This window comes from Diuraphis noxia, unplaced genomic scaffold, assembly GCF_037042655.1.
Source record: "Diuraphis noxia isolate RWA-SAM2 unplaced genomic scaffold, SU_Dnox_SAM2 contig0001, whole genome shotgun sequence".
Lineage (NCBI taxonomy): Eukaryota > Metazoa > Arthropoda > Insecta > Hemiptera > Aphididae > Diuraphis > Diuraphis noxia.
In genome coordinates, this window is record NW_028301711.1 from 68,713,639 (window position 1) to 68,737,223 (window position 23,585).

Sequence of the window (23,585 nt, forward strand, 5' to 3'; positions counted from 1 at the left end):
CTTGGTTGCACAGCAATAAGCGCGGGAACGGCCAGGGGACCGTATTTCAGACGATCGATCGGTACAGGCGGGCGCGTGGTTTTAAATTTTTTGACAATGTTCCGAAAGGTGGCGAATGGATTAGATAGTATATTCGGAAAGCCAGGAAAATTCTCTACAAGTTAAATATTAATCTATAGTGCACACGGGTCTTGGTTGCACAGCAATAAACGCGGGAACGGCCAGGGGACCGTATTTCAGACGATCGATCGGTACAGGCGGGCTCGTGGTTTTAAATTTTTTTAACAATGTTCCGGAAGGTGGTGCAACGATGAGATGGTATATTCGGAAAGCAAGGAAAATTCTCTACAAGTTAAATATTAATCTATAGTGCACACGGGTCTTGGTTGCACAGCAATAAACGCGGGAACGGCCAGGGGACCGTATTTCAGACGATCGATCAGTACAGGCGGGTGCAATGTTTTCAATTTTTTTGACAATGTTCCGGAAGGTGGTGCAGCGATTAGATAGTATATTCGGAAAGCCAGGAAAATTCTCTACAAGTTAAATATTAATCTATAGTGCACACGGGTCTTGGTTGCACAGCAATAAACGCGGGAACGGCCAGGGGACCGTATTTCAGACGATCGATCGGTACAGGCTGTCGCAAGGTATTAAATTTTTTTGACAATGTTCCGGAAGGTGGTGCAACGATTAGATGGTATATTCGGAGAGCCAGGAAAATTCTCTACAAGTTAAATATTATTCTATAGTGCACACGGGTCTTGGTTGCACAGCAATAAACGCGGGAACGGCCAAGGGACCGTATTTCAGACGATCGATCGGTACAGGCGGGCGCAAGGTTTTAAATTTTTTTGACAATGTTCCGGAAGGTGGTGCAGCGATTAGATGGTATATTCGGAAAGCCAGGAAAATTCTCTACAAGTTAAATATTATTCTATAGTGAACACGGGTCTTGGTTGCACAGCAATAAACGCGGGAACGGCCAGGGGACCGTATTTCAGACGATCGATCGGTACAGGCGGGCGCGGGTTTTCAATTTTTTTGAAAATGTTTCGGAAGGTGGCGAAGGGATAAGATAGTATATTCGGAAAGCCAGGAAAAGTCTCTACAAGTTAAATATTAGTCTATAGTGCTCACGCGTCTTAGTTGCACAGCAATAAGCGCGGGAACGGCCAGGGGACCGTATTTCAGACGATCGATCGGTACAGGCTGTCGCAAGGTATTAAATTTTTTTGACAATGTTCCGAAAGGTGGCGAATGGATTAGATAGTATATTCGGAAAGCCAGGAAAATTCTCCACAAGTTAAATATTAATCTATAGTGCACACGCGTCTTGGTTGCACAGCAATAAACGCGGGAACGGCCAGGGGACCGTATTTCAGACGATTGATTTGTACAGGCGGGGGCATGGTTTTAAATTTTTTGACAATGTTCCGGAAGGTTGGGATGTAATTCGATAGTATATTCGGAAGGCCAGGAAAATTCTCTACAAGTTAAATATTAGTCTATAGTTCACACGCGTCTTGGTTTCACAGCAATAAACGCGGGAACGGCCAAGGGACCGTATTTCAGACGATGGATCGGTACAGGCGGGCGCGTAGTTTTAAATTTTTTTGACAATGTTCCGAAAGGTGGCGAAGGGATTAGATGCAATATTCAAAAAGCCAGGGAAATTCTCTACAAGTTAAATATTAATCTATAGTGCACGCGCGTCTTGGTTGCACAGCAATAAACGCGGGAACGGCCAGGGGACCGTATTTCAGACGATCGATCGGTACAGGCGGGCGCAAGGTTTTAAATTTTTTTGACAATGTTCCGGAAGGTTGGGAAGTAGTTTGATAGTATATTCGGAAAGCCAGGAAAATTCTCTACAAGTTAAATATTAGTCTATAGTGCACGCGCGTCTTGGTTGCACAGCAATAAACGTGGGAACGGCCAGGGGACCGTATTTCAGACGATCGATCGGTACAGGCAGGCGCAAGGTATTAAATTTTTTAGACAATGTTCCGGAAGGTAGTGCAACGATTAGATGGTATATTCGGAAATCCAGGAAAATTCTCTACAAGTTAAATATTAGTCTATAGTGCTCACGCGTCTTGGTTGCACAGCAGTAAACGCGGGAACGGCCAGGGGACCGTATTTCAGACGATCGATCGGTACAGGCAGGCGCAAGGTATTAAATTTTTTAGACTTTGTTCCGGAAGGTAGTGCAACGATTAGATGGTACATTCGGAAAGCCAGGAAAATTCTTTACAAGTTAAATATTAGTCTATAGTGCTCGCGCGTCTTGGTTGCACAGCAGTAAATGCGGGAACGGCCAGGGGACCGTATTTCAGACGATCGATCGGTACAGGCGGGCGCGTGGTTTTCAATTTTTTTGACAATGTTCCGGAAAGTTGGGAAGTAATTCGATAGTATATTCGGAAAGCCAGGAAAATTCTCTACAAGTTAAATATTATTCTATAGTGAACACGGGTCTTGGTTGCACAGCAATAAACGCGGGAACGGCCAGGGGACCGTATTTCAGACGATCGATCGGTACAGGCGGGCGCGGGTTTTCAATTTTTTTGAAAATGTTTCGGAAGGTGGCGAAGGGATAAGATAGTATATTCGGAAAGCCAGGAAAAGTCTCTACAAGTTAAATATTAGTCTATAGTGCTCACGCGTCTTGGTTGCACAGCAATAAGCGCGGGAACGGCCAGGGGACCGTATTTCAGACGATCGATCGGTACAGGCGGGCGCGTGGTTTTAAATTTTTTGACAATGTTCCGAAAGGTGGCGAATGGATTAGATAGTATATTCGGAAAGCCAGGAAAATTCTCCACAAGTTAAATATTAATCTATAGTGCACACGCGTCTTGGTTGCACAGCAATAAACGCGGGAACGGCCAGGGGACCGTATTTCAGACGATTGATCGGTACAGGCGGGTGCAATGTTTTCAATTTTTTTGACAATGTTCCGGAAGGTGGTGCAGCGATTAGATAGTATATTCGGAAAGCCAGGAAAATTCTCTACAAGTTAAATATTAATCTATAGTGCACACGGGTCTTGGTTGCACAGCAATAAACGCGGGAACGGCCAGGGGACCGTATTTCAGACGATCGATCGGTACAGGCTGTCGCAAGGTATTAAATTTTTTTGACAATGTTCCGGAAGGTGGTGCAACGATTAGATGGTATATTCGGAGAGCCAGGAAAATTCTCTACAAGTTAAATATTATTCTATAGTGCACACGGGTCTTGGTTGCACAGCAATAAACGCGGGAACGGCCAAGGGACCGTATTTCAGACGATCGATCGGTACAGGCGGGCGCAAGGTTTTAAATTTTTTTGACAATGTTTCGGAAGGTGGTGCAGCGATTAGATGGTATATTCGGAAAGCCAGGAAAATTCTCTACAAGTTAAATATTATTCTATAGTGAACACGGGTCTTGGTTGCACAGCAATAAACGCGGGAACGGCCAGGGGACCGTATTTCAGACGATCGATCGGTACAGGCGGGCGCGGGTTTTCAATTTTTTTGAAAATGTTTCGGAAGGTGGCGAAGGGATAAGATAGTATATTCGGAAAGCCAGGAAAAGTCTCTACAAGTTAAATATTAGTCTATAGTGCTCACGCGTCTTGGTTGCACAGCAATAAGCGCGGGAACGGCCAGGGGACCGTATTTCAGACGATCGATCGGTACAGGCGGGCGCGTGGTTTTAAATTTTTTGACAATGTTCCGAAAGGTGGCGAATGGATTAGATAGTATATTCGGAAAGCCAGGAAAATTCTCTACAAGTTAAATATTAATCTATAGTGCACACGGGTCTTGGTTGCACAGCAATAAACGCGGGAACGGCCAGGGGACCGTATTTCAGACGATCGATCGGTACAGGCGGGCTCGTGGTTTTAAATTTTTTTAACAATGTTCCGGAAGGTGGTGCAACGATGAGATGGTATATTCGGAAAGCAAGGAAAATTCTCTACAAGTTAAATATTAATCTATAGTGCACACGGGTCTTGGTTGCACAGCAATAAACGCGGGAACGGCCAGGGGACCGTATTTCAGACGATCGATCGGTACAGACGGGCGCAAGGTATTAAATTTTTTTGACAATGTTCCGGAAGGTGGTGCAACGATTAGATGGTATATTCAGAAAGCCAGGAAAATTCTCTACAAGTTAAATATTATTCTATAGTGAACACGGGTCTTGGTTGCACAGCAATAAACGCGGGAACGGCCAGGGGACCGTATTTCAGACGATCGATCGGTACAGGCGGGCGCGGGTTTTCAATTTTTTTGAAAATGTTTCGGAAGGTGGCGAAGGGATAAGATAGTATATTCGGAAAGCCAGGAAAAGTCTCTACAAGTTAAATATTAGTCTATAGTGCTCACGCGTCTTGGTTGCACAGCAATAAGCGCGGGAACGGCCAGGGGACCGTATTTCAGACGATCGATCGGTACAGGCGGGCGCGTGGTTTTAAATTTTTTGACAATGTTCCGAAAGGTGGCGAATGGATTAGATAGTATATTCGGAAAGCCAGGAAAATTCTCCACAAGTTAAATATTAATCTATAGTGCACACGCGTCTTGGTTGCACAGCAATAAACGCGGGAACGGCCAGGGGACCGTATTTCAGACGATTGATCGGTACAGGCGGGTGCAATGTTTTCAATTTTTTTGACAATGTTCCGGAAGGTGGTGCAGCGATTAGATAGTATATTCGGAAAGCCAGGAAAATTCTCTACAAGTTAAATATTAATCTATAGTGCACACGGGTCTTGGTTGCACAGCAATAAACGCGGGAACGGCCAGGGGACCGTATTTCAGACGATCGATCGGTACAGGCTGTCGCAAGGTATTAAATTTTTTTGACAATGTTCCGGAAGGTGGTGCAACGATTAGATGGTATATTCGGAGAGCCAGGAAAATTCTCTACAAGTTAAATATTATTCTATAGTGCACACGGGTCTTGGTTGCACAGCAATAAACGCGGGAACGGCCAAGGGACCGTATTTCAGACGATCGATCGGTACAGGCGGGCGCAAGGTTTTAAATTTTTTTGACAATGTTCCGGAAGGTGGTGCAGCGATTAGATGGTATATTCGGAAAGCCAGGAAAATTCTCTACAAGTTAAATATTATTCTATAGTGAACACGGGTCTTGGTTGCACAGCAATAAACGCGGGAACGGCCAGGGGACCGTATTTCAGACGATCGATCGGTACAGGCGGGCGCGGGTTTTCAATTTTTTTGAAAATGTTTCGGAAGGTGGCGAAGGGATAAGATAGTATATTCGGAAAGCCAGGAAAAGTCTCTACAAGTTAAATATTAGTCTATAGTGCTCACGCGTCTTGGTTGCACAGCAATAAGCGCGGGAACGGCCAGGGGACCGTATTTCAGACGATCGATCGGTACAGGCGGGCGCGTGGTTTTAAATTTTTTGACAATGTTCCGAAAGGTGGCGAATGGATTAGATAGTATATTCGGAAAGCCAGGAAAATTCTCTACAAGTTAAATATTAATCTATAGTGCACACGGGTCTTGGTTGCACAGCAATAAACGCGGGAACGGCCAGGGGACCGTATTTCAGACGATCGATCGGTACAGGCGGGCTCGTGGTTTTAAATTTTTTTAACAATGTTCCGGAAGGTGGTGCAACGATGAGATGGTATATTCGGAAAGCAAGGAAAATTCTCTACAAGTTAAATATTAATCTATAGTGCACACGGGTCTTGGTTGCACAGCAATAAACGCGGGAACGGCCAGGGGACCGTATTTCAGACGATCGATCGGTACAGACGGGCGCAAGGTATTAAATTTTTTTGACAATGTTCCGGAAGGTGGTGCAACGATTAGATGGTATATTCAGAAAGCCAGGAAAATTCTCTACAAGTTAAATATTATTCTATAGTGCACACGGGTCTTGGTTGCACAGCAATAAACGCGGGAACGGCCAGGGGACCGTATTTCAGACGATCGATCGGTACAGGCGGTCGCAAGGTTTTAAATTTTTTTGACAATGTTCCGGAAGGTTGGGAAGTAGTTTGATAGTATATTCGGAAAGCCAGGAAAATTCTCTACAAGTTAAAAATTAATCTATAGTGCACAAGCGTCTTGGTTGCACAGCAGTAAACGCGGAAACGGCCAAGGGACCGTATTTCAGACGATCGATCAGTACAGGCGGGTGCAATGTTTTCAATTTTTTTGACAATGTTCCGGAAGGTGGTGCAGCGATTAGATAGTATATTCGGAAAGCCAGGAAAATTCTCTACAAGTTAAATATTAATCTATAGTGCACACGGGTCTTGGTTGCACAGCAATAAACGCGGGAACGGCCAGGGGACCGTATTTCAGACGATCGATCGGTACAGGCTGTCGCAAGGTATTAAATTTTTTTGACAATGTTCCGGAAGGTGGTGCAACGATTAGATGGTATATTCGGAGAGCCAGGAAAATTCTCTACAAGTTAAATATTATTCTATAGTGCACACGGGTCTTGGTTGCACAGCAATAAACGCGGGAACGGCCAAGGGACCGTATTTCAGACGATCGATCGGTACAGGCGGGCGCAAGGTTTTAAATTTTTTTGACAATGTTCCGGAAGGTGGTGCAGCGATTAGATGGTATATTCGGAAAGCCAGGAAAATTCTCTACAAGTTAAATATTATTCTATAGTGAACACGGGTCTTGGTTGCACAGCAATAAACGCGGGAACGGCCAGGGGACCGTATTTCAGACGATCGATCGGTACAGGCGGGCGCGGGTTTTCAATTTTTTTGAAAATGTTTCGGAAGGTGGCGAAGGGATAAGATAGTATATTCGGAAAGCCAGGAAAAGTCTCTACAAGTTAAATATTAGTCTATAGTGCTCACGCGTCTTAGTTGCACAGCAATAAGCGCGGGAATGGCCAGGGGACCGTATTTCAGACGATCGATCGGTACAGGCTGTCGCAAGGTATTAAATTTTTTTGACAATGTTCCGAAAGGTGGCGAATGGATTAGATAGTATATTCGGAAAGCCAGGAAAATTCTCCACAAGTTAAATATTAATCTATAGTGCACACGCGTCTTGGTTGCACAGCAATAAACGCGGGAACGGCCAGGGGACCGTATTTCAGACGATTGATTTGTACAGGCGGGGGCATGGTTTTAAATTTTTTGACAATGTTCCGGAAGGTTGGGATGTAATTCGATAGTATATTCGGAAGGCCAGGAAAATTCTCTACAAGTTAAATATTAGTCTATAGTTCACACGCGTCTTGGTTTCACAGCAATAAACGCGGGAACGGCCAAGGGACCGTATTTCAGACGATCGATCGGTACAGGCGGGCGCGTAGTTTTAAATTTTTTTGACAATGTTCCGAAAGGTGGCGAAGGGATTAGATGCAATATTCAAAAAGCCAGGGAAATTCTCTACAAGTTAAATATTAATCTATAGTGCACGCGCGTCTTGGTTGCACAGCAATAAACGCGGGAACGGCCAGGGGACCGTATTTCAGACGATCGATCGGTACAGGCGGGCGCAAGGTTTTAAATTTTTTTGACAATGTTCCGGAAGGTGGTGCAACGATTAGATGGTATATTCGGAGAGCCAGGAAAATTCTCTACAAGTTAAATATTAATCTATAGTGCACACGGGTCTTGGTTGCACAGCAATAAACGCGGGAACGGCCAGGGGACCGTATTTCAGACGATCGATCGGTACAGGCGGGCTCGTGGTTTTAAATTTTTTTAACAATGTTCCGGAAGGTGGTGCAACGATGAGATGGTATATTCGGAAAGCAAGGAAAATTCTCTACAAGTTAAATATTAATCTATAGTGCACACGGGTCTTGGTTGCACAGCAATAAACGCGGGAACGGCCAGGGGACCGTATTTCAGACGATCGATCGGTACAGACGGGCGCAAGGTATTAAATTTTTTTGACAATGTTCCGGAAGGTGGTGCAACGATTAGATGGTATATTCAGAAAGCCAGGAAAATTCTCTACAAGTTAAATATTATTCTATAGTGCACACGGGTCTTGGTTGCACAGCAATAAACGCGGGAACGGCCAGGGGACCGTATTTCAGACGATCGATCGGTACAGGCGGTCGCAAGGTTTTAAATTTTTTTGACAATGTTCCGGAAGGTTGGGAAGTAGTTTGATAGTATATTCGGAAAGCCAGGAAAATTCTCTACAAGTTAAAAATTAATCTATAGTGCACAAGCGTCTTGGTTGCACAGCAGTAAACGCGGAAACGGCCAAGGGACCGTATTTCAGACGATCGATCAGTACAGGCGGGTGCAATGTTTTCAATTTTTTTGACAATGTTCCGGAAGGTGGTGCAGCGATTAGATAGTATATTCGGAAAGCCAGGAAAATTCTCTACAAGTTAAATATTAATCTATAGTGCACACGGGTCTTGGTTGCACAGCAATAAACGCGGGAACGGCCAGGGGACCGTATTTCAGACGATCGATCGGTACAGGCTGTCGCAAGGTATTAAATTTTTTTGACAATGTTCCGGAAGGTGGTGCAACGATTAGATGGTATATTCGGAGAGCCAGGAAAATTCTCTACAAGTTAAATATTATTCTATAGTGCACACGGGTCTTGGTTGCACAGCAATAAACGCGGGAACGGCCAAGGGACCGTATTTCAGACGATCGATCGGTACAGGCGGGCGCAAGGTTTTAAATTTTTTTGACAATGTTCCGGAAGGTGGTGCAGCGATTAGATGGTATATTCGGAAAGCCAGGAAAATTCTCTACAAGTTAAATATTATTCTATAGTGAACACGGGTCTTGGTTGCACAGCAATAAACGCGGGAACGGCCAGGGGACCGTATTTCAGACGATCGATCGGTACAGGCGGGCGCGGGTTTTCAATTTTTTTGAAAATGTTTCGGAAGGTGGCGAAGGGATAAGATAGTATATTCGGAAAGCCAGGAAAAGTCTCTACAAGTTAAATATTAGTCTATAGTGCTCACGCGTCTTAGTTGCACAGCAATAAGCGCGGGAACGGCCAGGGGACCGTATTTCAGACGATCGATCGGTACAGGCTGTCGCAAGGTATTAAATTTTTTTGACAATGTTCCGAAAGGTGGCGAATGGATTAGATAGTATATTCGGAAAGCCAGGAAAATTCTCCACAAGTTAAATATTAATCTATAGTGCACACGCGTCTTGGTTGCACAGCAATAAACGCGGGAACGGCCAGGGGACCGTATTTCAGACGATTGATTTGTACAGGCGGGGGCATGGTTTTAAATTTTTTGACAATGTTCCGGAAGGTTGGGATGTAATTCGATAGTATATTCGGAAGGCCAGGAAAATTCTCTACAAGTTAAATATTAGTCTATAGTTCACACGCGTCTTGGTTTCACAGCAATAAACGCGGGAACGGCCAAGGGACCGTATTTCAGACGATCGATCGGTACAGGCGGGCGCGTAGTTTTAAATTTTTTTGACAATGTTCCGAAAGGTGGCGAAGGGATTAGATGCAATATTCAAAAAGCCAGGGAAATTCTCTACAAGTTAAATATTAATCTATAGTGCACGCGCGTCTTGGTTGCACAGCAATAAACGCGGGAACGGCCAGGGGACCGTATTTCAGACGATCGATCGGTACAGGCGGGCGCAAGGTTTTAAATTTTTTTGACAATGTTCCGGAAGGTTGGGAAGTAGTTTGATAGTATATTCGGAAAGCCAGGAAAATTCTCTACAAGTTAAATATTAGTCTATAGTGCACGCGCGTCTTGGTTGCACAGCAATAAACGTGGGAACGGCCAGGGGACCGTATTTCAGACGATCGATCGGTACAGGCAGGCGCAAGGTATTAAATTTTTTAGACAATGTTCCGGAAGGTAGTGCAACGATTAGATGGTATATTCGGAAAGCCAGGAAAATTCTCTACAAGTTAAATATTAGTCTATAGTGCTCACGCGTCTTGGTTGCACAGCAGTAAACGCGGGAACGGCCAGGGGACCGTATTTCAGACGATCGATCGGTACAGGCAGGCGCAAGGTATTAAATTTTTTAGACTTTGTTCCGGAAGGTAGTGCAACGATTAGATGGTACATTCGGAAAGCCAGGAAAATTCTTTACAAGTTAAATATTAGTCTATAGTGCTCGCGCGTCTTGGTTGCACAGCAGTAAACGCGGGAACGGCCAGGGGACCGTATTTCAGACGATCGATCGGTACAGGCGGGCGCGTGGTTTTCAATTTTTTTGACAATGTTCCGGAAAGTTGGGAAGTAATTCGATAGTATATTCGGAAAGCCAGGAAAATTCTCTACAAGTTAAATATTAGTCTATAGTGCACAAGCGTCTTGGTTGCACAGCAATAAACGCGGGAACGGCCAGGTGACCGTATTTCAGTCGATCGATCGGTACAGGCGGGCGCAAGGTTTTAAATTTTTTTGACAATGTTCCGGAAGGTTGGGAAGTAGTTTGATAGTATATTCGGAAAGCCAGGAAAATTCTCTACAAGTTAAAAATTAATCTATAGTGCACAAGCGTCTTGGTTGCACAGCAGTAAACGCGGAAACGGCCAAGGGACCGTATTTCAGACGATCGATCGGTACAGGCGGGCGCGTGGTTTTCAATTTTTTTGAAAATGTTCCGGAAGGTTGGGAAGTAGTTTGATAGTATATTCGGAAAGCCAGGAAAATTCTCTACAAGTTAAATATTAGTCTATAGTGCACGCGCGTCTTGGTTGCACAGCAATAAACGCGGGAACGGCCAGGGGACCGTATTTCAGACGATCGATCGGTACAGGCGGGCGCAAGGTATTAAATTTTTTAGACAATGTTCCGGAAGGTAGTGCAACGATTAGATGGTATATTCGGAAAGCCAGGAAAATTCTCTACAAGTTAAATATTATTCTATAGTACCCAAATATTAATAAATAATACTGGTAATTGAAAAGAAACAATTAAGGGCTAAAATAGCCACAATAAAAATTTAAAATAAAAAAAATTGGTATTCTAAATAGGTACCTAGTTCTAGTTATATTTTATGTAGGTTCTTAACCTTTTTTTATACCTATAATAGTATAATAGTTAAATTTATTATAACTCATAATCATTACCTAGATATAATTTAATATTTTTTTTCTGTGCAAAGTGCTAATTACTTGTGTCAATATTGTATTTTATATTTTTTGTTCATCAAGAAACAAGTAATGACTAAACCATTCATAACTAATAATTATAACAACTTCTAAAAAACTCCGGCAAGACTTCTAAAGCCTTATAAAATATTAAAATATTAAATTATAATATAGTCAATTGTATAATAATTACAAGCCACGCCAGTAATTTTTAAATTATTGTAAAATAGTTTAAGACATGCTCATTCCTTCAAAAACAAAACATATTATTTAAAAACTTAATTAATAACTTAAATTTTTAAAAACACTGTTTTAATGTCTTACATAGGAAATTGGAAGTTAGCATCTTAGGTCGCTTTTAATAAACCATAATGTACAATAGTAAAATACAATACTAAAAGATACCCATGGTCCAATGAATTAGGCTATTACAGTATTACATAATATTATGTCAACTTTTTTTAGTCGTTGTCTGCTCATAATAAGCTGTAGTATTTTTCATTTATTACAATCTATAACTGACTGATTTAAATTAGTTTATTTATTATTATTCATTATTCTACTAAATTAGGAATCTTTAGTTTTATCTCATCAAAATGTTTCATTAAGTTTCTACTTAAGATAAAAATTGTGAAATATTGTCCTCAAAATATAAAATAAGATTTTAAAACTGTAAAATGTTAAAATATGGTCTAAAAGAATTGGTATTTTTAATCACACTTTCATAGTTACATGAAATATATATTGTGCTTACTTAGCATACAGTATGTTCTGAAAATGCAACCGAGTCCTAATAATGACACATGGGTTTCAAAAAAAAATCTTTGATATAACATCATACTATAAGACTCAATAGTTGTCTACAGAATAAAAAACATAATTAGCAAATTTAATATATTAAACATTTATATGTTATTCATTACGAGTTGTATGAGTTAATCAGTAAAACAATGAATTTATAATATAATATTATGTTTGTAATGTTTATGTTATCTTTACCAGTTACTAGAATTCACCATATAGGTACACACAGACCTACTTTTTTAATAGTTATTTATAAATAGTTAGGTCTGTCATCTGTCTTGGTATGATAAATTTAATGTATCATATTGTGTCTTGACCTCTGGTCCCTGGGGTACTTATATAAAATTATGCCTACTAAAAAGTAAAAAGTAATAATTAATAACATTATGTTTTCTTAGACATTTTTGAATTTTGTTTTTCAAAAGTATTTCTTTTCATGAATTTTTTTTTACTACAGATAAAAAAGTAGTTATAAGGCTACAAATATTATTATAAACTAGTAAAATATGTCTAGTGAATATTTAAATACCTACTACTTAAATTCTAATTGAAACATAGATAATAGTTATTAGTTATTGAAAATAATTCCTTGACAATATACGTATCAAAATAAGAAACAAAAATATCTTACTCTTACATAATATTAACAAATTACCTCACTCTTTTATTATAATTAGATTAAAACTACTAATCAAGGCATAAAAACAGAAAAATAAATTAAGTATAAATATTTTCATTTTTGTAAATAATTAAAAATGATAATAATAATATAACGCTAATATTTTAATGTGTTGTCTGTTGTTATTTATTTAACTGTCATTAAAATGTACAAACATTTAATATATTTAATATAATATAACAAATTGTTTTTGATAATTTGATCATTCAATATTTTTCTTGAGTTTAACTATTCAAAACACACAAACTAATTAAAAAAACATTATTTTAAGAAATAAATAGTTAAATATTTATACTTTTGTAGACGATTTATGTGGGCTCTACATAACGGGCATCCTGTATTCCCTTCATCCATCCACCTTATTATGCACCTTCTGCAAAACACATGCTGGCAAGGAATAGTTGTCACGTTACTTAGTCCTTGATGGCAAATGACGCATACTTCAAAGACTAAAAAATAAATATTTAAAAAAAAATTCCATAGGTACAACTTAATTTAATTTATCTTACTTTCTTCATTTCTATGCTGAGTCTCACCCAGCTCCTGAGTCTCATCTACCACCACTCCTAAAAATGTGAGTATGTATTACTAGTTGTTGAAAGTGTAGGCCATTAATTAATTAATTTATTTATTTATTTCATACAGTCATACAGAGTAAACTCCATTTACAAAAAAAAAAAAACTTACAGCAGCAAATCGTATGTTACACAACAGTAAACTAAATTAAAACAGTTTTTAACATATAAATAATAATATAATATTTGACATAATAATATCAAATACATATATTTTTTTCATATAAGAGATTTATTTTGTTTGTGCGCACCCTCAGATTGAGAATCTCTGATGTAAATTATTATAGTGAATGATTTAATTTTATTAGGTGACAGGTCTTACAATTGTATTTATTTAAAATAAATAATGTATTACTATTTAGGTCTTCGGCATAGAACCAGGTCCAGGCTTCAGCTGCATTTGACCTTTGTCTGCGATTTCCTATAAATTTAATCGTTGTTAACTACATTTTTAGGTAAATTCAGGTGTATAAAATAATAATGAAACTATTTAAATTAAGTACCTAATCATGCTAAGACAAAAAACAATATTTTTTTTCAATAAGGTACTCTTGTTCAAAACGTCCACTGTTAATTTTAAAATAAGTTATTTTTAAGTAATATTTAGGTACATATTATTATTACCTTTATGGTAATCAAGATCGCCATCATAGGTCATCACGAGGATGAACTCGTGATGATGCTGGCTTGTTTCTGCTATGGGCCTTACTGGTAGTGATGGTATTTCTGGTGGTTGTCGTCTTGCTACTAATAATGCTTCTGGTGGTGCTCCAACTACTGCTTCTGGTGGAGCTCCAACTGCTGCTTCTGGTGGTTCTCCAACTGCTGCTTTTGGTGGTGGTGGTGGTGGTGCTCCAACTGCTGCTTCTGGTGGTGGTCAAACTACTGCTGCTTCTGGTGGTGGTCAAACTGCTGCTTCTAGGGGTGGTGATCTTTCTGCTTCCACATGAAGCGCCCAATTCCTCTGCCGTTGTTCATAGGCTAAAGTAACATGTGCAGTACGGCAGAGAAATTGCCACATGGTTATCAGCCCCCACGGATATTCATGAATAGAATTTTGAATTCTATTCAAATTCGTTAGGATATTTGTTTTCTGTTTCCTCGAAGGGCACAAGTTATTAGAAATCTGGGTGATGGTTATATGGACATTTTTACTGAGATGACTGAGGTGATCTAAAACAAATTTCAAAAATTAACCTAATATCAATATTTTATTAATTATTAATCATATCATATTAATCATTATTTATCAATTATTAAAAATTGAATCTTAAAAAATATACTTACCTAAAAATATCCACAAATTCGGGTGAACCACGTTGAATTTTATCCTCAAACTATTGTGAAAACTTTCTACACAATTATTGGTGCGCCTTGGTAGGCCAGTGACCGATAATGTTTCTACTCCTACTCGCCTAAGCCAAAAGCTAAAAATAAAGTTATAATAGATAAATAATAATAATAATACAAAAGAAATTTTCTGTGAGAATTTTTCGATGTCCTTAGGTTATAGTTTATTTTTATTTTTATTTTTATATGATTAGTTTTTTTCCAAAAAAACATAGCACCCTACTTAATATTTACCATGCCAAAGAAAATGTATGAATATGTAACCATTAATTGTGTATATACCTAGTGGGAATGGTCATTTTTACATTTTAATTCGTTTCTATGTAATCAGTAGGGTTCGGAAGTTATAGGAGCAAAAAAAGGCAAAATATGCAAGAAAAAATTATAAAATATGCATTAAAAAATGTGAAAAATGCAAAAAAAATGTTTATTTATTAAAAGTGTATCAATTATTTATTAATATACACGAAAACAAATTATAAAAATATATATTTAAAAAAATTGTATTATTTAAAACTCTTCTATATAAAAATAATAAAAAATATGCCATGTCACCGGTTGACGTTTGAGATTTTATTGAACTGAAAAAATTTAACATTATTTAAAATAAATTGGTTAAGAATGAAAAAAAATTAATTTTTGTAGAAAATATTAAATTATGCAAAAATCAACGAAAATCAACGAAATATGCACTTCTTTCTTAAATTATCGAAATATGCAAAATATTCATTTTTAATTTTCTATTTTTAAACTCAACATTGTATAGCTTGGATTTCTATATTTGGACTGCTATGATTCAACAGCATACAGAACAATATGCAACTCCTATAACTTCTGAACCCTAGTAATCAGCAAAACATTAGCAAAAATCAGCTACATATATATAATATCTGTAGCCAGCACAAAAACAAATTTATGTTAAAAAAAAAATAAATAAAAACCAATATAATATGTAATAAAAGAAAGCTTAAGCTTTAAAAAATAATACAACATTTTGAAAAAATGTTCTTACTTTTGATAGAAATCAAATAGATCAACCATCAGAACATTGTGGTTTATCGCGTATATCCTCACTGTATCAAATTCTCTCTGAATATCACCTGATGGTAAAAGTGGCAGAGCTAACAGCATTTTCAAAGCTTTTAAAGCATATTCATTTGAATTTGTTAGTTGCAAAAATCCTTTTTTCTTCATATTTTTCCAAACTGCCTTTAAAGAAATGTGGTTATATGTATATAATAAAAAACGTAAATAGTTTTTAATTATTTTTAATAATTATATTAATTAATTTACTTGGTTATGGTGGAACCAACAACCTACAGTACGTGCATTGGGGAAATAAAATGAAAGAGTATCCCTAAGTGCCATCTCATAATCTGTTATAATAATGGTCGGATTTAGGTTTGTCAGAATGTTTAATTTTAAGAAATTAAAAACACTGTTGTACGTATTTCTGGATTTAGCCTCCATGAGGCAATACACAATGGGTATGGACTAAACAGGAAAGAAATTCATCAAATATTAAATTGTATTATTATTAAATAGTAATAAAACTAATCTAAACAATTTAGTCAAATTTGTGATTGATTTTTAATTTGCAGTTACCTAGTGTATTTTGGTAATAAAATATTAAGTTATATATAATCTTAAAATAACATACATGGTTCCCTATCATGCAATGAATGCTTAACATTTGCCTTCCCATATTTGATGGAACAACCTTAAATGTTGCATCAATATGAATTTCTTCAACATTGTTGCTTACAACTGATTGTATCAAGGTTGTGCATGTAAATATCATTGCCCCTCGGCCATCGACCTCGCGCACACAACCCTTGGACAATGTCTTGTCAGCAATTGTATTGACTCAAACTTCTTGAGTCAAAAAGATTAGCCAAGTCGGACAACGAAGGAGGTGGTGGTGGCAGTGAACTTTTCCTGGCAAGTCGCATACTACTTTCTGCCGTAGAATATGGGTAGAGCCCAGCAGCTTCAGGCTTTCTATGAAAAAAAACTAAATATAGTTGTAAGATATTTAAATTAATTAGCTTTCAGAACTTTAAAAATTATAAAATGCATCTTTGTTTTTTTTTTTTTATTAGCTTCTAGAAATAACTATTATAGCTTAACAGTTATATAACAATAGCATTTATGCAATCTACAATAAGATAAATTATAGCCGTGACAAAGCAAAGATAATCTCTTTGAGTTAACCATTTAAAAGAATATTATACATACAGAGGTTTTTAACTATACTCACCCCTATTTTTTATTTAATAGTACATTTTTCAAAATACTGATTTTTAGAATTCTTAAGTAGACCTTGAGACCATATTTTTAAAATGTCTGATATGCGAATGGTTTTTTTTGAAAAATGTTGATGTATCTAAATCAAAATTCTAATGAGTAGTTTCTGAGTTACTAAAATGTTTATTAGTTTATTATAATGATAATAATGCTTAAAAATGGTTCGATAAAAATAAAAATTATAATATGTAATGTTAGAACTTATTATTGTAGTATTTATTATACTTGTATCATTTTTACAAATTATTTATATTGATAAATCAAATAGTAATTATGATTATGATTATATGAATTTAGAATTATTTGAATTTTATCTTATCATAGACGTAGACATAAAAACAACATATTTTACAGTGGACTGTACTGGTGGCTTCGCAACAGTCTGTAAGTAAGTTGTAATAGAAACTTGCCATCGGATCTATCGATACATGGCGCATTTGTATGCTCGTACCACATCGTGGATCGTGCTGTAGAAATAAACGTTATCACTTCATCAGATTATCAGATTGTATCGGGACGCCGGCAGCATATTACCACAGAACAATATTTGTTATTATTATATTTATTATTATTTGATATTACCATTCTGCACACGAAATAAAACCCATATGAAAATACAGCTTTTTCATTGGTTCAACATGTGGCGCGATAAAATATTTAAATTATTTAAATAATAAATATTACAATGAAATAATATATAATATATATTGAATAAATTAATATTGTTATCATTGTTGTCATTAATGTAATATTATTTGGAATAGGTAGTTATTTTTAGAAAAAATTATGCCGTATTTTATTATATGATTATTTGATAATTAGAAAAAAATATTTTATCACACATAGATTATTTAAGTGTTTTGAGTTTATTAATCCAAAATCATTATTTTTTTTTTATAGTATATTTCTTAAATTTAAAAGATGTTTCTCAAATTAACTCTAGAAAATCTTCCTTCATCATTTAAAAATATTACTATATATTACGTTAGGTATGCAAGCAGTTTGGAGATGGCTATGGGATAGTAAAAATAGTATAAAAAAAGAACATCGGACATTAATGATGCAGGCATTTAGGAAGATGTTATATTCTGATACTCCTGAAGAAGCTCAAAAAGCATTTGATTCTACTCTTAATGCAGGGAGCATGTATCCAAAATGGCAAAAATATGTAATTGTACATCACTGGCAGCAAAAAGAGCGTCGGTGCTTAGCTTGGAGGGACCATACAACTAGAGGCCATCACACAAATAATTATAGTGAGGTGTCAGTTAGAATTTTTAAAGAAAATGTGTTATGCCGAGTAAAAGCATATAATGTAGTTTCACTAGTAGATTTTTGTTGCACAAAATTGGAAGAGTATTATAAAAAGAAATGCCTCGAATTTTCCAATGACAGAAAAGCTACAGCTCGATTATATTTTGAAAGCATAATCAAAAAAAGTAATTATATTACAAAAGATAAAATTATTGTAGAAAATGAGCATTATTATGTTCCTAGTCAAAATAACCAACAACTGATGTATTGTATTGAGCCAAATATAGGAATTTGGTCTTGTCAAGATGGTATGTACGGAAGATTTTGTAAACACCAAGGAATAATTTATGTATTTTATAAATTTATTGGGGTTAATTTTCCACCTATAACTGTTAAGGATAAATTCGCAATATCAAAATTAGTATTGGGAGTTAAAGCGCCCAGTAAGACATTTTATGAAGGGCTTATATCTAAGGAGGCTTTACATCTGCAACATGAGACCATTGATTATAAATATATAATAAATGTATTTATAATCAATGATGAGACTCGTTCAATACATTTGCGATTGGCCTATAACAGAAATAAACGAACAAGACGTACATAATACACATGAAAATAATCATATTATTAAAAAAAAAATGTTGATAAAAAGCACACCAGTGCCCATTGCAGACAGTCAGGTACCAAATACACAAGATATTAATGCTGTATTAGAAGATATAAAAACTCTATTAACTAATAATGTAAAAAAGTTCAACCAATATACTCTTGAAAATTTACTTAAATTCAAAAATAGATTGGATAAAGTAAAAACAGAAGGACAATTTAATACATTTTTGACAACTGCTGGTTCTACGACAATACCATTTAGACATAAAGATGGTGCTGCTATTAAAGTATAGCCGACTACAATTTCTAGATGAAGACCAGGGATAACAAGAGGTAGCAAGCGTTTACCATTAGGTAATTTATAATAAAATAAAGATAAATTAATAATATTATGCATTAACAAATTTGATTGTGTTATAGGTCGACCGGCTTTAAGTGACCATGGTCCATCTAAAAACACCTCCAGAAGACTATTACAAAACATAAAACTTTGTTTAACTAACAGAAAATCTCATTGATCATTTGTATTTTGCAATATTAATAATAACCATTCAAATCATTACTTGATATAGTGTTACTTTTTATACAAATGTTGAAATATATGTCATTAATCATTATTATTTGTTGTTTCCATCTAACCAATACATAAAATAGCAAATTGTATGGTATTAATAATCCACTTCCACTGAGCTCTGTATAGGTACTTAATGTTATTGAATTTAAAAGTAAGAATATAATCTAATGGATGTCATATTTTTGTTTTAATACCAATTATAAGCCTTACAATTTCAAAGTTCTCAGAATTCATTTTAAATTAAAATATAAAAAAAACTTATGAGAATCATGAGATTATATTCTTATTTTTCTCAATTGTCTAATGATAACAATATTAATTTATTCAACAAAAACAAAATAGCATACATACTAATTTAAATCATAATAATATGAATTAGAATTTGTTCGCACACATAATTTTACTAACATATAAATAAGTGTTATAAATTTTATAATTATATAACTTACAATTCGTTTTTAAATATTGTACACAATATTTGTAACTTTCATTTTTTTAATATGAAAATCTATTTAATCTGAATTTGTATACACTGTATTATAAAGCCAGCCTCCAATTATTATAAATAATAATATATTATTTATATATATTATATATTATATATTATATATTATTTCATTGTAATATTTATTATTTAAATAATTTAAATATTTTATCGCGCCACATGTTGAACCAATGAGAAAGCTGTATTTTCATATGGGTTTTATTTAAACGAATTCTGAGATCATTGAAATTGTAATGCTTATAACTCGCATTAAAATAAAAATTTAAAAATATGACATCCATTACATTATAATCTTACTTTTAAATAGAATAACATTATGTATAACAGAGTTTAGTGAATTATTAAGAACATACAATTTGCAGGTATTTTATGTATTTGTAAGATGGAGATGACGAATAATAATGACTAATGACATGTTTTTTACATTTGTATAAAAAGTAACACTATATCAAGTAATGAATTGGATAGTTATTATTTAAATTAATATATTAAAAAAATGATCAATAATCAATTATATAAATGTAATCTAGACAAAAGATGTTTAAATATTTTAAATATTTAATTCATAATCATGCAATAGAAATATTTATTATTTATTAATATTATTTTTGTTGGAGGCTGGCTTTATAATATAATATATTAGTATATTAGAATTAATCTATTGTTAATCTTAATTTGTATTGTTTTGTAACTGTCACTTTGTAACTAAGTTACCTATCATAGTTGTATACTAGAGGCTTTAAAATAAAATAAAAATAGATTTTTGCATCATGTAATAGAAATATTAATTTTAAATTATGCTGTATTTTATTATATAATTATATAATGATTAGAAAAAAAATATTTTATCACACATAGCTTATTTAAGTGTTAAGTCTATTAGTTCAAGTTCATTATTTTTATTTTTATTGTATATTTCTTGAATTTAAAAGATGATTCTTAAATTAATTCTTGAAAATCTTCCTTCATCATTTAAAAATGTTATAACTGTAATTAATGATGATATTACAACAATACGGTCAAATTTAAATGATTTATCAAGTATTGTAAACAATGGGCTTAATTAAATAATAGTCATATGACTAATATGAATTAAAATTTGTTTGCTACCTACATAATAATCTCACCAACATCTAATTAAGTATTATTGATTTGATTATTATATAACTTACAATTAATTTTTTTATATTATACTTTGTAGGCAATATACATAATATGTATAACTTTTATTTTTAAATGTTGTAATATCATGGTACCTAACATGGTGTTATTGTTCTTATACAACATGATTTTAATTTATCAACAAAATCTTTAAAATGGGTTGGACATGATGACATTATTTTCGCATTAATTTATCAATTAGGAGGTATTAAAATTAATATTTCTATTACACGATGCAAAAATCTATTTTTATTTTATTTTAAAGCCCTAGTATACAACTATGATAGGTAACTTGACAGTTACAAAACAATACAAATTAAGATTAACAATAGATTAATTCTAATATACTAATATATTATATTATAAAGCCAGCCTCCAACAAAAATAATATTAATAAATAATAAATATTTCTATTGCATGATTATGAATTAAATATTTAAAATATTTAAATATCTTTTGTCTAGATTACATTAATATAATTGATCATTGATCATTTTTTAATATATTAATTTAAATAATAACTATCCAATTCATTACTTGATATAGTGTTACTTTTTATACAAATGTAAAAAACATGTCATTAGTCATTATTATTCGTCATCTCCGTCTTACAAATACATAAAATACCTGCAAATTGTATGTTCTTAATAATTCACTAAACTCTGTTATACATAATGTTATTCTATTTAACAATAAGATTATAATGTAATGGATGTCATATTTTTAAATTTTTATTTTAATGCGAGTTATAAGCATAACAATTTCAATGATCTCAGAATTCGTTTTAAATTAAAGTATAAAAAAAACTAAGAGATTCCTGAGATTATATATTCTTTTTTTTCTCAATTATCTAATGATAACAATGATAATTTATTCGACAAAAAAAAATAGCATACATACTAATTAGATACAATATACATACATACTGATGGAGTTTAAGAGTATCTTTACAAAATTTAAGCGCGTCTGCCACTGATTGACTTAGTAGTTGAGTAGCAAGTTTTACTTTCATTTTCTGTTTAAAAAATAGTATATGGTTTTTTCTTAATTTGTTAGCTAGATGACATCCTTCCTGCTCCTGTAAAAAACATAAGCGTTGAACATATTCAAAATTAATTTCATTATTTTCATAATCCAAGAATATTTTCTTTTCACCAAATGCGTTGCGGACCAATTTGACCATATGTGCTGGGTCAAATATTGCTACAATTTTCAAATCATCATATTCGGAAGCAAATGAAGTATTTAATGCATCAACTGTAAAGTTACAACCTAAAAGCTTAGCAGCAGTTATATTAGTGGAACAGCCATCAAATGTCAAACTAATAATGTTGACACCAGTGTTAGACAAGACATGCAGTGCATGACGAACAAGCTCTACTTTTTGTGCACTGTTCAAACTATGTGCTAAAAAGTAACCAATTGGCAATTTCCAATTTTCGTTAATAGAAACAACTAGAAAAACTAAACATTCTTTAGCTACTGCTAAACTGTCATTATCTATTCCACTTCCCATGTCTACTCGACCATAATATTTACCAGTACTTCTATCATATTCTAGATGTTGACGTATAGCCATTTCATCCATTATTAATGCGCAGAACACAGGATCTGATGAATTCCTCACTTTCAGTTCTAAAAGTTTCAACGATTCCATAGTGAACCCTGGCTCAGCATTGAAATGACTATACCATTTGCTAAGCGTGCGTGGATGTGGTAATATTGTATTAAATTGATCTCTGACATATTCATAAGCTTTTCCAGAAAAAAAGTGCAAAGACAAAGCAAATTGCCGAACAGCAGGACTATACTTTTTGGGAATTTTTTTTCCCAAATTTTTTTTTGTCCAATTAGTAACAAGATCTTTGTGCTTACCAAAAGATTCTAAAAGTGAAACACTTGTCTCTTCATCAACAAGATTTTGATTTTTGATGTCATTAATTATTTTTTCATCGTATGGTTTGTTGTAAACCCTTTAATTTCTTGTTTTTTATAACTATCTCTTTGGAGAGTTGTCGAATGCTACGTTTCAAACATGTACGACGTGGTGTGTCCTCAATAGCGATCTCACTGGCAGCCATTAATTCAGCTTCAGATTTGTTCTAAATAAAATTAATAATAGTAATAACAGTAATAATAATAATTTAGACATATATCACCATAATATTTTCATCAAGTTTGTCAGAATCAAATGAAGATGTTGATGGCTCATTCATTGAAAGTACTTCTTCGACTTCTAAATTTTGTATAGGCAACTTAAAAAATTAAAATATATTTTAATATTATAAAATACATAGTAGGGAAATATATAAATATCAAATTTAAATATTATCATTACCGAAACATTTTTAATTTCCATACTAAATGAACTAGATGGTACATCCAAAGGGAACACACCTAATTCTACATCATTTATTGAAGATACCTAGAAAAGAAATAACAATTTTAAAGTTGAGGGTAGAATACATAAATGTTAAGTACAGTCATATTATTATTACAATAATTAACAATTCACATAAATTAATACTAAAATAATTATTTACCTTAACAAGAGTTTTATCAAAATGTAAAATATCATTTTTTTTTATTCTTTGAGGTACTGGTACAGTTTTAGTGCTTTCAGTAAACGATTGTTTTGCCTAAGAAAAATATTTTTATAATTATGTTAGCCATATAAAAAAA

At 34.5% G+C, this 23,585-nt stretch overlaps 1 protein-coding gene across 1 annotated transcript; it reads right to left on the reverse strand.

Moving 5' to 3' along the window:
- Positions 1-12,667: 12,667 nt before the first annotated feature.
- On the reverse strand, positions 12,668-22,749 carry LOC107168890 (uncharacterized). Its single transcript, XM_089214994.1, has 12 exons — positions 22,443-22,749; positions 21,830-21,981; positions 16,151-16,491; positions 15,784-15,984; positions 15,503-15,699; positions 14,428-14,567; positions 14,051-14,313; positions 13,765-14,017; positions 13,496-13,561; positions 13,075-13,131; positions 12,861-13,014; positions 12,668-12,793 (listed from the first exon to the last, which is right to left on the reverse strand). Exons 3-12 carry the CDS (start codon positions 16,289-16,291, stop codon positions 12,790-12,792), a joined length of 1,476 nt encoding a protein of 491 aa, XP_089071120.1. The 5' UTR covers positions 16,292-16,491; positions 21,830-21,981; positions 22,443-22,749; the 3' UTR covers positions 12,668-12,789.
- Between the last annotated feature and the right edge of the window lie 836 nt (positions 22,750-23,585).

Excerpts from the sequence above, each read along its gene's own strand:
- LOC107168890 (XM_089214994.1), bottom strand. The coding sequence starts at position 16,291 with ATGATATTTACATGCACAACCTTGATACAATCAGTTGTAAGCAACAAT. Across the intron at positions 14,568-15,502 it reads CTATTTGATTTCTATCAAAA|CTTTTGGCTTAGGCGAGTAG; the intron begins GTAAGAACATTT and ends CTTTATTTTTAG. Across the intron at positions 13,015-13,074 it reads TCAGCATAGAAATGAAGAAA|TCTTTGAAGTATGCGTCATT; the intron begins GTAAGATAAATT and ends TTTATTTTTTAG.